This window comes from Lepisosteus platostomus, chromosome 4 (genome assembly GCF_059453375.1).
Source record: "Lepisosteus platostomus isolate fLepPlt1 chromosome 4, fLepPlt1.hap1, whole genome shotgun sequence".
NCBI lineage: Eukaryota > Metazoa > Chordata > Actinopteri > Semionotiformes > Lepisosteidae > Lepisosteus > Lepisosteus platostomus.
This window is the reverse complement of record NC_142614.1, coordinates 52,691,965-52,708,067: the sequence shown is the minus strand read 5'-3', so window position 1 is coordinate 52,708,067 and position 16,103 is coordinate 52,691,965. Positions and strand designations below refer to the sequence as shown.

The window sequence follows — 16,103 nt, the reverse complement described above, 5'->3', positions numbered from 1 at the left end:
GAAGGTGTTCCTGCGGCCCGAGGGAGCTGTTTTATTGCCGGGTTAGTGGAAATGGCGGTGAGTGCGGATAGGATGGAAGATCTCGAAGATGGTGAGCTCTGTAGTTCTAACTCTGATTCGGAAATGGGAGTTGCTGCGGATGAACAAATGCAGGTAAGTTTTGTTGAAATATGTTTAAGAGTGAAATATACCGCGTTTTGGTTCTCAGAAAAGGTAATTTCGGTTTTACCTTATTTGACGGTTAGATATACCTTGGTTGCTTTGCTGTTAAGGAGGTAGCAACGTTTTCGTTTTAATTTATACGTGAAAGGAACTCAGCTGTGTACATTTTTTTAATTACGAGATTTAAAGGCTAAAATCGGTAAGCTCGTGAGGATATTTAAGGTGAAGTTATTACATGCATATTTAGTGATTGTTTTGGATTCCAGTTTTAAATTTGAAGTTACAGCAAAATCAACCCAGAGTGTCATTCGCTTTACCAAGAAGTCACGTAATTATGTAGTTTACGGCTGCAAATGTGATTTTTTTTTTATTAAAAACTCTCCTATTCAGGTATTGACGCAGGTTTGCTTAGCGTCTGCGGTCTGTATCTGGAAGAGTGCTAGTGGTGTAGAGCAAATGAACTGTAATGGGTCTGAAGAAGATTAAATAATATGATCAGCCATCCACAATTGTTGGCGCAGATGCCGACAAGATGATAACTTTTTGGAAAAACAGTTATACACTGCTAAAATATCTGGACTGCACTCGAGTGTGATTATTAAGAAGGCAGACAGGCCTGTTACAATGCGAAAAGTTTATTTCACATGGCAGCAAACGCACACGGTACGTCGCTATACATCTGTAACTCATGCTGATTCTTCTTGGGTGTGATTCTCTAAAAACATAACCTTTTACTACCAGTGTATATCATGGTTGTATAGCAACTGTAAGTTTCCAGTGATGGGGGGGGGGGAACAAGTTTTTTTGGATGATTTAGATTTTGTGCCTGTGTCATAAACACTTTCTACTTATTGATTTTGTTTTTCAATTTGATATACTTTTAAGTCTTAGGTTTATTGGTGACATTTTTACATCTTCCCCTAATGCTGAACACTGCATGTAGTACTTTTGTCCTGTATAATGAAGTTCCAAGCAAAGTTGTGCTTAGAGTAAAGAAAGTACTACATAACCCCAATGTGTCCCGTGCATTATTCCTGACCTTCTTTCTGCAGAAACTGCAGCCCCCAGCCTTGAACAGCCAGGCTTTTCAGAGCAGAGCGGAGCCGCGCCAGGCCCCCACCTCTGTCACGAGTTACCGCAGCACGGCAGGGCTAGACTCCAGCGACAACAGCGAGTCGGATTCCGATGAAGACCGGGCCATCTGGAAGAGGAAACGCCAGAAAAGTGCCCATCCGCCTCCTGTGAAGCTGCCTGTGCCGGGCCCCCTCGCCCCCCAGAAGCCTCCGAGCTGCAAGGTGAACAACATCTGGGGCGCCGTCGTGCAGGAGCAGAGCCAGGAGGTGGTGGCAGCAGAGTTGGGTATATTAGGCATGGAGGGTGGCATCAGCATGAGCAGTCGGCAGTCGGAGACGTACAACTTCCTCCTGGCCCGCAAAATGATGGAAAGGGAGCGACAGCAGCAGGAGTCGGAGGAGGCTGCCAAGCTGGACGAGGAGCTGGAGGATTACATGCAGCACGACAAGAAGGAGCACCAGGCTGAGGAGGGGAACGGGGGCGCCCACCTCAAGAGGAAACGTCCAGTTAAGGAGAGGCTGGGCGAGAAGGAGGAGATGGACTACAAGGGTCGATTCGAGCTCACCGAGGACGACCCCGAGGACAGAGTGGCAGAGGAAATCGCCCACAGGTCAGGTGCCCCTTTGAGCTTCGGTGTTGCTCTGGCGTTTTAAGAGTTCCTTTAGTTAAAACCTGAATTGTAGCCCTTAGTTTTTTATTTAAACTTTTTAATAATAATAATAATTGCTTAGACTTATATAGCACTTTTCTGGACACTCCACTCAAAGCGCTTTACAAGTAATGGGGACTCCCCTCCACCACCACCACCACCAATGTGCAGCCCCACCTGGATGATGCGATGGCAGCCATAGTGCGCCAGAGTGCTCACCACACACCAGCTATCAGTGGAGAGGAGAGCAGGGTAATGAAGCCAATTCATAGATGGGGATTATTAGGAGGCCATGATTGGTAAGGCCAATGGGAAATTTGGCCAGGACGCCGGGGTTACACCCCTCAAAGCTTAGGCTCAAAGCTTTGAAAAACAAGATGTATTCTGGTAACATTTTAATGTTGCTCTTCAGAGTTGGCGAAGTTCAGTTACTGCTTCCAGGTTTGAGTTGGGAAATCGTACTCTTTGATTCAATGACGGGCTCCTTCGAGTGTAACACTAGGGGCTGGGCTATGCTGATATGCTTGTTTTTATTCATAAGTACCTCATGATGTATCTCTGTTTCACTTTTGCTGTGTGTTGAAGCGAGAGCAGGACTGAGGAATGAGTTTGAATAGTGCGGGAGCCCTCAGTGCTTGCCCTCAAGGGACACAGGCTTGTCTGGTCTTCTTTCCCCATGAACTCACTGAGCACACAATTCTATGAGAAATGTATACAGTATACTATCTACTGTTGTATATAGGCTCTCTGAATCTTTTGACTTATTTTTTTAAGTCAAAAGTTTTATGTAAATGAAACTTTTTCCTGGGCTTTTTTTAATCAGAAAGCCCTTTATTTCGTTTGTTGTAAACATACGGTATAAAATTTGCTGAAGCATATGAAACACAAACACACATCGTAATCAATTGGCCTGTTCCTGTAAGGCACCTTTGATATTCCTGAACCCTTTGCAGTAGTAATAATTGTATTTATTTTGAATTGTTTTATTTATGCATTTTACAGAGCTTTTTTACATTTTGATAACATTTTGGTGTCTTTTTAAATGATTTTTAAATCATTTTTGTGATTTTTTTTTTTAGTTTAGCTAAAGTAAACAACATGCAAACAACACCCATTGAAAGTAATTCATTATTGTAGGGAAAGTCAAATATTTCTGATTTTATAGTCAAAATTCCCCTTTAGCAGATTTATTTTGTTAAATTTGAAACAATTGTGTTATTACTGTAATTATTCACTGTCTTAAGTCAATTTAAATAAATTCATTTTTAAGTAGACAATATATAAATGGCAAAGAGACAAAATGAGGACCCCTGAAATAATAAATTAGTGGATTTGTTTATGACTCAAGAACTTCTGAAATCTGCTTGGGACAGTGCCTTTCTAAGTTTATTGAAATTTCTTTTCTGATGTCCTTCTAGAGATAATTTCTCTTTAATCTTAGAACAGTGGCAATAGGATCCAATCCTGCATCTGCTCTTAACGTGCAATTAATTAAACATGTATATGTGTTTTCTTGACTGTATCACTGTTGTATGACACTGGCTTGTGAATCAAAACAAGTTTAACATGATCTGATTTGATGTGCCCCAACAAATTTCATTGACAAATGAGAAGTTGGCAGTTTGGGCTTCCAGTATCAGACTGTGATCTCTCCCACGTATTGTAGTTTAGGGTTTGGGGCTTGTCTTCTTCTAAGCTATTGGTGTCTCCTGTCATGCCTTCTTCAGCTGGGACTAGTCCCTTGTACTCAGTTTTCTTATTTCATAAATAGTTGCACTTGGACCTTGACAGATGACAATGTACACTGAAAAAAGGTTGGAAAAGTAAAGGTTACTAATCTATAAAACACAAAATGGTGGAGCTGGCAGAACAAACACTGTTTTACAACCATAAAGTCTTCTATTTGACAGGTAATCCTAGTATATAATACAAAAGCAAACTACAGTCAAAACTTTGCTCTTGGAAGTCATAGGATATACTCAGAATCAGATTCTTCACTGCTTTTTTTATTGGGAAAATAAATCTCAGTAACTTAGTGGTGATTTGAATTTGAAATAGGGGGGGAAATGGGAACACCTGGCTGACGCAGATGATGGTTAATGTAGACAAGTGCAGGAATTTTCATGCAGATAGCAAAACATGAGCTACAAATACAAAATAGGAAACACTGTGCTAAAGGAGGCTACATATAGAACAAAACAGGCGTTTATGATGGCAAATCATTAACATTGTCTAGACAATTTTGAGAAACAATGAAAAGGTTGAGAATTTTAGGATATATAGTTAAAAGCATTAAATTAAAATCAAGGAAGTTTATGTTGAAATTGTATAATGCACTATTTCATTTAGACTGCATTTAGAATATTTTGTACAATATTGGTCACCATTTTATTGATAAGATATTGCTATTCTGGAAACTATCCAGTGAATACCAACCAGAAACATTCTGGGGCTTAAGAGAATATCCTACACTGACAGGGTGAAGGAACTGGACCTTTATAATCTTGAACAAAGTGTTCAAGGGGACCTGATACAAGTAATCAATGTCCTCAAAGATGGTGATAAAGTCAACCCAAAGGATTTCTTCAGAATGGAGTGTGAAACATGAACCAGAGGACACAGTGGAAACTATGTGGAAGCACATTTTAAAGCAAGCACAGGAGGCACTTCTTTACCCAGAGAGTTGAGTGATATGCAGTGGAACAGCTACCTAGCCATGTTATTGAAACCGATACTTTGACTTTTTTTTTTTAATGTTGAACTGGCTGGGATCCTTGGGTCAATTAGCTGCTAACTTCAAAATGGTCTATATGATTCCGTCTTGCTTTTTGTGAATAATCTAAACTAATTTTCCCTGGTATTCTTGATGCAGAAAGCTCCATATCATTTAAGAGCCAACTGTGATCAATGAACAGTCGGGACACAGTGTCTGAACACTTTACATATTTAACCTGGGTTGTTCCATAGGTTGAGGGAGCCCAAAATGGATCTAATTGAACGAGTGGTAAATATAATCGGGAAGAAGAAAGCGATCGAATTGCTGGCAGAAACAGCTGAAGTGGAACAAAATGGCGGTATTTTCACAATTGTAAGTACTTCCCTTTAAAATCTTTTTGTTTTGTCTTTGGATGCTTTTGGATACACATGTATGTCTTTTTTAAATTCCCAGATTATCACTTTTTCTTTCTTGCTGCATGATGGGCTAGAGCTATGTTCATATTCTCAGGAAATAAAACATTCACATTTGACACATTCAACATTTTTGCACAATTGTGTTATTACATATTATGCCTTAACATACTGCATTATTACACAAAAGTGAGGTCAGTTATTACAGTTGCAATCAAAGATCAATTGTGTTGGAGAAAGTAAATGTAATAACATGGAATTGTATTTAGAATAAAAAACAGTGGGGGTACTTCTTTACTTAAATTGTTGTGGGAGCCTGGAAAAAGCTACCCATGTTTTTTAAGCCAGTATTCTGGCTTATTTCAAGAAACAGCAGGATGTTATCTAATTGTTAACCAAGTATGAACAGTTTCCTCTCATTTGTAACAGTATTTTGATTTTGCCTCTTCTTCTCACTTTTAAATGTGTACGTAAGTCTATTAGTTGCTGTTTATTGGAGCAGTCAAAGTGAATTACCATATTTAATGGTATATGAGCAATGCCTCCATCTGGGATTTGAACCTACAACTTTCTAGATACCAGCCTAGAGCCCTAACTGTGCCAAACCTGTGCTGGCATGAAGTTATGAAGGAATGAAAGACTTTCAGCTATAACATAAATATGGGTGCCAGTAATTTTAGAAACCTTAACTATAGTTTGTGTGATTGTGTCTTAGAATATTTTCAGAAATAAGATTTTTAAGATTTGTTTTCTCTCTTGGGGACAGGATCTCTTTCTATGTCAGATCTGAGCAAGTTCTCAGGTTGACAGTGTGAATATTTACCTTGTATCCTGATAGTTATATCTTAACATGAGCATTGAAAATGGATTTTTGACCATAAGCATTTTTATTGAAAATGGGGTAAACTACTAAGTACCTTAGCCAAAATCAGAAACCAAGCTTTCAGATTGTTGTGTTTTGTAAGTACTTAATAAAAAGATGATAATTAGTTCAGGTGGGTAGCTGCATCAGCATGCAAAAGAACAAGTAATAGGTTTATTCTATGCTGAAAAGAGAAGAGAGAAAACACAACGTTTCAGCTGTGGAGCTTTCTTTGGGTGTGTTGACCCAAAATGACCATTATACAGTCCGGTAAAGGAACAGACATTTTTCTATACAGTTGTAGCTACAAGTACAAACATGGTCTTTCCAATGCACTATGTACTTTAACACAATCGGCACTTTAAAGTTTGTATTGATCCTGTTCATTATCACATAGATAATTAAGGCATTGGTTTAAGGAGAATTCCTGTAGTGCTATGGATTGAAACAGCAGTAAGCCCTAATGAAGTCCCTTATTATCTTAAGGAAACGCAAAGGGAGAAGTCTGTACAAAACGTAAAATGTACCATTTGTTTTTAATGTTCTGCTGAGTAATGTAAAGGCAGATTGCCAAAAGCAAACAACGTTTTTGATTAATTTCACCCCAGATTTCCCTTCACAGCATGGGGATTGTGTTGCTGAAAGTGTTCCTCCCATTCAAGTCTTGCACTTCGAGATGTAAAGCACTAGAGTAACAGTATTGGAAAATGACATTTATAAATACGTTGACTTCAGCCAAGGAAATGAATAATGAAGATCCAGGTGGACAGATGTAATTAATGTGTCAGATTCAGAAAGACAAAGCTGAATTCTAACTACTTCCTCTCTGCTGTTTATATTGGCCTTAAAAGATAAGGAAGAGCCTCTCCTCTTGCTGCATAAAGACCACTGACGTCACAAGAGAGTGCATCATTTGTTATTGTCGGTGCTTAATAAGTACCATTGTAAGACCATTGAAAAAGGCCAGTGGGGGTTTAAATGAGATTTTACATCTGAATCACTGAAAAGGCTGAAAATATTAATTAGAGGTTCTTTGTTAAAAGCATCAAATCTTTTATACTTTTTCAGATGTGATGCAAGTTTAAATGCGATGAAGTGTCTTACTTCATGTCCGTTGTCCAACTTGAGACTTTTTTTCTTTGCCCAAAAATAAAAACCCATCAAGTGTTATGCTTAAAAAAGGAATATACATTAATTGGCATGGAATTAGCCAAAAAGAAAAATGTGTATTGTGCTTATTCATATATTAATCACATGATCACAAATACAAATTTCTTTGCTGTAAATTAAAAATAAGGTTTGACTAATAATGCCATAAATAAGGCTGTTACTATACTTTACGCATGTAGTATGACACAGTTTGCCATGTTCTGGAAAAAAAATTGTTCAGTATTGAGGATAATTTATCAATGGGGAACAGCAATGCTAAATGTATGTTTTGGGGTTGAGTGCATTTCAATTAAATGAAATAATGAAAGTAAAATATACACAGTAACATGTAAATTGGACATGCAAAATTTCCTGGTATGCTCAGTACTGTATTGCTGTCATTGCAATTCAGAACGAGGCAGCAAAAGATCTGAAACAAGAAAACTTGCGAAAACATCTCTTTTAATCCAACAAAAATATTGCTCTTGACTTTGAGACAGTTTTGCCGATAAGTACTACTTATTAACTCTCCGTGCAGATCATTTTGAAACATTTGTCCAGTGAAATGTCTGCTGCAGAACCTGTACTTATTTGCTCATACATAGCATCACATTACTCATCACAGCGACTAGTGAGCAGGAAGGGCCGCTTCACATCGCAGTTCTTGCAAACTCCCGCTCTCGGCCGTAGCAAGACCATGGGTGTGGGACAACGTGGTGACTATACAGTACTTTCACAAAGTTCACGATTTTGTGCTTAATTTGAAATTTGTAAAAAAAAATTATTATATCAATTAATTTATTTTGTTACTGAGGTTTAATAACCAGTCTGAGAAATTGGGAGTGCGGGTCCCCTTTAAGGAGAAATGTTCTTGTAATGCAATACGAACTTGAGACTTTTCTTCTAGGTACTTTATGGTATCTACACATTTATTGAAAACCAAACACTGCCTTCCAACAGAAGAATCCATCCTGCCCATCAAACAAAGTCCTGGGATTATCAAGGTGGTTTAGGGCTGATTTATGGCCTTGGGAGCCAGAAGGCTTCCAATCGTTTATGGGAAATGAATTAATGGAATCGTGAATTCGATGTTGCATTGGCAAATTTGCAGGGAAAGAGTTGGGCCATCCATTTGTAAACTGAAGCTGAGATGACAAGTCATGTGGATTATGTACCAAGACTGTGATCCTAACATAACAAGTAGATTTACAGCAGATTGTCTGAAGAAGAAGAAGACACTGCATTTTGGATTGGCCAAGTTAAAGTGCAGACGTAAACCTTACTAAAGTGCTGTGCATAGCCTTGAAGAGGCCTCATGTGAGGAAACACTCAAATGTGATAATTATGACTTTGGCTGGTGTGAGAAACCGATGAGCAGTTACAGGAAACATCTACCTGAAGTCATTGCTGTTAAAGGAGGTGCCATCAGTTATTGAATCAAAAGGTTCTCGTACTTTTTCACACCAGGACATGTACTTTAGATTACACTCATCTGCCATTAAAATGGCACTTGACGAGTACTTGCTGGAGAAGTGAAACATATGTACATGTATACATACCTGTTTTTGTTTGATGAGTAAAGAATACTAAATTTTTCAAGCTCCGAGCATGTAACTAATTTTTCCATTTTTATTTTTCACACCTCTTTGTCGTTTTGTCTTTACTATTGTAACAGAAACTGTAAAGGTATTATTCTAGATATGGTGTAGAATATGTGAAAGAATTTGTAAAAATGAATATTAATTCACTAGTTTTAAAAATCATATAATGGAATATTTTGATTGAATATGAATATCCATTACATGCATTACAGCTTGTATAAAAAAGTGTTGGTATGTTCTGCTTCTAGGAACAAATTGGAGACTTTAATATGTATGTTAATGAGAATTTAGTGTTGCTTTTACTCATTTTTGCATACAAGCAGACATTTTTCGAACCAGTTGTGCTTATATAGTAAGGCATAAGTGTATTTTATTAAGATCAATCTGGATTATTTAAGTCTTTGTGTTATAAATTTAATCAGCTAATATACATCCTTTAATAATGCTTGCATGAAAATCTAATTACATTTTAGATCTAATGCAATTATGAGTTAATATGAGAATATGGGCCACCCTAGGAGGTTGGGTTATGTTTGGAAATAGTTTTGAATTTTCTTTTCCTTGCAGGATGGCAGTCGGAGACGGACCCCAGGTGGAGTTTATCTCAACCTGTTGAAAAACACTCCCAGTATCTCCAGTGACCAGGTCAAGGTATGACACTTTGCCCTGGTCTTATTCACAATTGTTCCCTTCTTTCCTTCTGGACTTTGTACCGCAGGGTCTCGACATGTGAGAATTCAACATTAAAAAATTTGCTTAATCTTGATTCAGTATGGCCGATGGGGTCTTGGATGGAAGAAGAGCCGAGTGGGATGAAAGAGTGGGATGAAAGGCAAAGATTAAGTGTAACATGCATGTTATCCTTGCACCAAACTCGGATCGTGAGATAATCTAGGTAGTGATTGAGCCTTTCCTTACCCCCTGAGCAATAAGGTCTTGTTTTGTATTTTAACGAGCCCTCCCAGTTCTGTGTCAGCGGTTTGGGGAATGACAGGCTAGAGATGACTTTACAGGCTTACTGAGACATCAGATGCAGAGGAGGAATTTGTGTTGTTTTCTTTAGCTGTTCACTATAAATTTGTGAATCATGTTGGTTTTAGTTGATCAGTATTATCTTCATTAACTAAAAACCAATGAATTAAAACTAAAAGGCATAACCTTCCCTTATGATAATTAACCATGCATACTTTCTATGATGGCATAGGGATGGATTATTTAATGAATTTCCTAATCATACTGTAATTCATTAAACCAATGACAGGAATTCTTTACAGAACTATATAAATTAAGAATGACGGCCAACAAAATAAATCATTTCATGTTAAAGGGTAAAAAGATGTTATGTTCCCCTGTAAAGAATAATATTTGTTTTGCATACATTCTAGGAACTGTAGTGTAGCTGTAAACGGTTATTAGAGTGTATTAATGTTTATCAAAAAGTGAAAAACAACAGAACTTCCCAGCCTAAAGCTTTTAGAATAAAAAGTTAAATTTGTACATTACAGGCCTATGTTCAGACTAAAGTGTGTTTGGACTGTTATTAGAAAACAGGGTACAGACATGGGGTGAATGCTCAAATTTGGGTAATTAGTGAAGTACCACCACTTTTCCTAAGTTATACCTCTTGATAATGGCTTGGAAATTCTGTCATGATTGCAGATAATACCAGGATAGGATGATTCGCAAACTGTAAATTAATCTGTAAATTAATTTTGAAAAGATTTAGGTAAAATTGTTCCAGACTAGACAGACAATTGGCAAATGATGTTTAGTGCAGGCAATGATGTTGACTTTTGCATGCTATTAGCAAAAACCTGAAATATAATTATAAATTGTGAAACGCTGCACCAGAACATAAGGCTACTTATGAAAAAAAACGTAGGTGTGTATGTTCATATACATCTTTAAGTTTGTGATAAAGCAATAAAAAGGCGAACATAGGATAGGTTAGGATGACTACTTAAAATATAGAATTAAAATCAATGCATGTTGATCCACTCAAAGTGCATTACAGGTAATGGGGACTCCCTTCTGCCATTATCAATGTGCTGCACTTACCTGGATGATGTAACGGCAGCCATAATGCGTACAGTACGCTCACCGCACATCAGATATGTGTGGATGTGGATGTTGTGCTAAAATTATACAAGAGGAGATAAACCTGATACATTCTGTCTTGAATAGAAAAAAACTAGAAGGAGACGAGATCCAAAATCCTTAAAAATATTGACAACCCAAAGCTGACCTAGAAGTCTTCAGCATAAACAATAAAACAGAAACCAAAGGGCACAGATTGAAACTACATTAAAAGTGCATTCAAAACTGAGAATAGGAGGTGCTTTTTTACTCAAAATATTGTGGGAATATGCTAGCCAGTCATCAAAATTTTGGCTTCTTTCAAGAAAGTTGGATGGCATGCTTACTGTACATCAGTTAGCTGCCAATGGACTAAATGGGGCCAGACAGGCTCCTTTCATTTGTAGCTCTTTTTAGGTTTCTACTTGGGAAACATTCTGACAGTATGAAAAGTAGATAATTATTTATCCGAGATTCTAGTATCTCAAATGTGGTTGGCTGTTCCAGAGTTACAAACTGGTAATGGGACTAATTTCAGAGGAACTTTAACCTCTTCAAGAAGAATATTAGATATTTACATTAGATACTGACATAAAAAGTGGATAAATCAATAATGTGATGCAAACATATGAGATGGGTTTTTGACACTTTGATAATGATCACACAAAAGAAAAACACAAACAAAATAGACAGTTCAAAATGTAAAAGGAAGTGTACTAATGTGGGGGGGGGAAGAAACTTAACTTACCTCCTCCTCCACACTCTGGCCCTCCCCTCTGTGTGGAACAGGCTGAAGAGTGACTCATCGGTGAAGAGGACCTGATGCCACTGCTGACGAGTCCATCGCAACCTCTGTCTGGCCCAAGCCAGTTTAGTGTGACAGCTAGGAGGTGTGAGCAGAGGGCTTCTGACGGGTCACCTCGTTCTAAGGCCAGCCGCATGGAGCCTCAGTGTCCAGTCTGATGTGTTGGTCCTGCTCTGGTGTGGCCACTCTAGGGCAACCAGATCTTGGACGGTCATCTGTCCTGCCGGTCTGCTGAAACCGTCTCTGCAGTCGGGACACAGTGTAGCAGCTTACTCCATAGTGTCAGGCAACGCTGGCACATGACACACCTGCCTGCAGCATGCCAATGGCCCTCTCCTTTGCTTCCTGTGACATTCGAGGCATTATGGAATGCACAGAAATCTAAGTGTGGCCTTTGAATTAAGGCTTTCTTAAAGGTGACCTGATCAGGCATTGTTCCACCTGGACCTCATTGAGTAAAAGTGCACCTAAACAGTTTTCGTGTGATTGGCAAGTTGCAATGCCTCACTGCACAAGCTGTTTTGCTGATCAGAGGGCTTAAAACAAATTGACAACTTTTTGTGAAAGTACATAAGCTATAACTAGAGTAATCTCATTCCAGAAAATGTTGCGTTTCTTTTTTCCATCAATATATTTATATATTTTGCAGGTCCTTGAAGTTATTACTGATTTATAATAATAATTGCTTACACTTATATAGTGCTTTTCTGGAAACTCCACTTAAAGCGCTTTACAGGTAATGGGGACTCACCTCCACCACCACCACCAATGTGCAGCATCCACCTGGATGATGCGACGGCAGCCATAGTGCGCCAGAACGCTCACCACACACCAGCTATCAGTGGGGAGGAGAGCAGAGTAATGAAGCCAATTCATAGATGGGGATTATTAGGCCATGAGTGATAAGGGTTAATGGGAAATTTGGCCAGGACGCCGGGGTTATACCCCCTACTCTTTTCAAGAGACCACCTGGGATTTTTAATGACCACAGAGAGTCGGGACCTCGGTTTTACTTCTCATCCGAAGGACGGCACCCGTTTACAGTACAGTGTCCCCATCACTATACTGGGGGCATTAGGACCCACATGGACTGCGGGGTGAGCACCCCCTGGTGGCTCCACTAACACCTCTTTCAGCAGAAACCTTAGTTTTTCCCAGGAGGTCTCCCATCCAGCTACTGACCAGGCACACACCTGCTTAGCTCCAGTGCGTTGCCAGTTGTGAGTTGCAGAGTGATATGGCTGCTGGCCATATTTATATAGTCAATACAAAATCGTACCTTGTGGAATAAACTCATTCAAATCCATTGTAAAATAATTTCTGTAACTATGAGAATTTCCTTGCTGTGGAGTGGTCATCTCTTTTCAAAAGTAGAACTAATCTTCTGATGAATTTCTTCAGCTCTGCCATTTAAGTAATGTTACCAGCACCACTATTATGTTGAGTCATTTATTTTTAATTCAGTTTAAGATTGGAGATTCATTGTTGTTTCTTGATGTGACCTTCAAAACAAATCTTTGAGCCCATTGTATTTTTACATCTCTAGAACAGTTTTCCCTTTTGGAGCATACAGATGATCAATAGTAAATATATAGAAGAGTGCTTAAAATTCTGACTTACATCCCACAGATCAGCATAGTTATTCACTGGCACCTGTGTTAGCTCTAAAGAACTCCCTGGTAGTTTTGCAGATGAATAAGCTGAAATAAATACATCAACCATATTGCAAGAACGTTGTCTGACTGTTACATCTTTGTGTTTACCTTTTGATTCATGTTTTCTTTTTAAGGAAATTTTCTATGATGAAAACCAAAAAGAATACGCATGCAAAAAAGCTGCCAAAAAGCGAAGACGTCATGTTTTGGGCAAGAAGATGAAGCAGGCCATCAAGACGCTCAATCTCCAGGAGCACGATGATGCATCTCGAGAGACTTTTGCCAGTGATACCAATGAAGCATTGGCTTCATTAGATGATTCTCACGAAGGGCACGCCGAGCCAACCTTGGATACAGAAGAGGCTGTAGTGATTTATAATTCCAACGACTTAGAAATATTTTAACAAAGTTGAATGAAGGCTCCTGTTCTCTAGAATAAAGGCATCTTGTAGTCCTGGATCATATGTGCATGTTTTACGCAAAAATAAGAAAATAATAGCCTTTGTGTGAGACTCTAATATTTCTCTTCTAGATATTCTAGACCCACATCAGCTATGTATTGTACTCCACTTTGAAATGATGTACAAATAGGGATATGAAACTACAGTGTATTTTTGTTGAATCTTTGTAGTCTCTCAAAGCTGAAGTTAAAATAAATTCATAGATTAGTTGCTGTCTGATGAATTACCAAAAAGCAATTTTTAAACCGCTATTCTGTTGAAATAGCAATGAATATGACCAACAAGTAGCTTTTCTGATGAGAAAGTGAGCCTCTTGCTAGGAGCAAAATATTTTTTTTTGATAAAGACTTATTGTACAGTATTTCAGTGTGAATGAAATGTGTGTGTGATTGTCACGACTGTTGTAGATCTTGTGCAAAGAAGTGTCCTTTTTCTGTTTTTTTTTCTTAATGCTGTTTGTTACGGATGGCTAAATTTAAGAAGCTTTAATGTACTGCACAGTGCATTTTAGAATGTAAAACGGATACACTATCTTAACTAAAACGTGTGCAAACTTTTATTACTAAGATGGAACACTTGAATGCTTTCTGAAAGTAGAATTTACCTCCATTTGTCTTCTCATTTCCAAGAAATAAGAAGAGGTTTTTGACTAAGAAAATTGTATATAGACTTTGACATTTTAGAATAAATTAGTTTTTGTAGTACGAGATCCACCTGTTGATAAATGTACACGCAAAAACTGCATTGAAATTTCTATTTTTTTTGTTTATAATATTAAAATGTGTGTGTATCTTCTGTGTAGTAATTAAACCAAAAACTACAGTATATGAAGTGTTTTTCTTTTACATTTTTGTTTCAATGCTACTACAAATTATATCGGATATATCAGAAACTTTACAATACTTATAGGTTTTGAATATATCTAATCCATTCATCCATTTTCTGACCACTTCATCCAATAGGGTCCAGGGTCACGGGGGAGTCGGAGCCTGTCTCGACAAGCAATGTGTGCAAGGCAGGGTACACCCTGAATGGGATACCAGTCCATCACAGGACAAACAAACACATGCAAATTCACAACATGGCCAGTTTTCCCAGAAGCCCATTAACCTAATTAACAAGTTAACCCATTTAACCAGTAAGTCTCTGGCCTGTTGGAGGAAATCAGAGTACCTGAAGAAACCCAGATGAACAGGGGGAGAACATACAAACTCTATGCAGATAGCACCTTAAGATCCAGGTGCTATCTGCTAGTAACCTGCTATCACAGGTGCTAGGTGAATCCAAGGCCAAAGAGCTGTGAGGCAGCATTGCTAACCACTACAGCACCGCACCGTCCTATATGATATTCATTTAAGCAATTTTTTTCTTTTGCTTTTTAAGAGGAATACTTTTAATTTAGATCTTAATGCTGTTTGTTTAATTTTATTTCAACCTTTTCGGACAAAGTTATAGTCCTTCAGGGCAGATGTGATTGCAGGAGTTCTTGGTCTTGCAAGCAGCAGCACCTGAAGAGTTGGAAGAAGCTATTAAACTTGTCCAGTTAAGCAAGTAATGATCCAGTTCCACCCTACAGCTCCCTGCTCTAATTCCTCAGATTGTTTCTTGGGTAAAGCGTCATCAAGCTGGTCTTTTAAATCACAAACTTCGAAAGGATATGAAATATCTGCTCCTGGAGGTGTAAAGATTTGTTCAAATGATCTCAAAATTACTTGAGCAAATCACCTAGAATTGATCACTATGAAATTGTTCAAAGCGTTTAAATATTGATTTATGACCTATAGGATCTGCTGCATGGGGCTCTACAGAAATAGGATTGGAGATAACTGAACAATTTAAAGTGTTCATTGTGAGTATTCCAATCTTTATTAAAATATTCAAATATTCAGGTAGAAAGGTGGGACAAAGCTTCACCAGTTTAATGAAGGGTAAACTTTTGATAGGCAAGACTGTGCAAGCTACAAGTAGAATGTTCTTGTGACTCCAGTGCTACAATACATAACTAGTTAACTGAAAGGGTCAAAGCTAAGTTTGATATTCTTGGTAGACTCTACAGCAATGCCTCATGTCTAAAAGTATTTTTACATTTATCTGGAATGACTGAGACTTTAATATGTATCCTGTGGGTGACGTGTTTTGATAAGACTTGATTGTCATGATATTGCAGTGTTCCCATCTTCTAATTGGACTCTAGCTTTTCCAAGTAAAATATTAAATATTTTAGCAAGGTCAACCAGATAATACACTTTCAGTAAAAAAAAAAATAGAATTGGACTCACAAATGAAAGATTCCTAAATTGTTTTAGTTTAATTGTAGTGTTCTGTAGTTTTTGAATCCAAGATGCAAGTAAATCACTTATTTTTCATCAAATTTTTCTTTAATGGGTGTAACTGTCTTTCTGTGCATTTGTGCTGCAATCCTGCAGCCTTAGGTATCCTCTGGCTTTGGTGCTGCTAAAAGTTACCCATGGTGCAGTGTG

The 16,103-nt window shown here is 38.1% G+C and overlaps 1 protein-coding gene across 1 annotated transcript; it reads left to right on the top strand.

Annotated features, from left to right (window-relative positions):
- On the top strand, positions 1–14,448 carry phax (phosphorylated adaptor for RNA export). Its single transcript, XM_088629852.1, has 5 exons — positions 1–153; positions 1,215–1,846; positions 4,853–4,973; positions 9,194–9,277; positions 13,297–14,448. The coding sequence occupies exons 1-5, from the start codon at positions 52–54 to the stop codon at positions 13,564–13,566; spliced, it is 1,209 nt and encodes a 402-aa protein (XP_088485978.1). The 5' UTR covers positions 1–51; the 3' UTR covers positions 13,567–14,448.
- Positions 14,449–16,103: the final 1,655 nt, after the last annotated feature.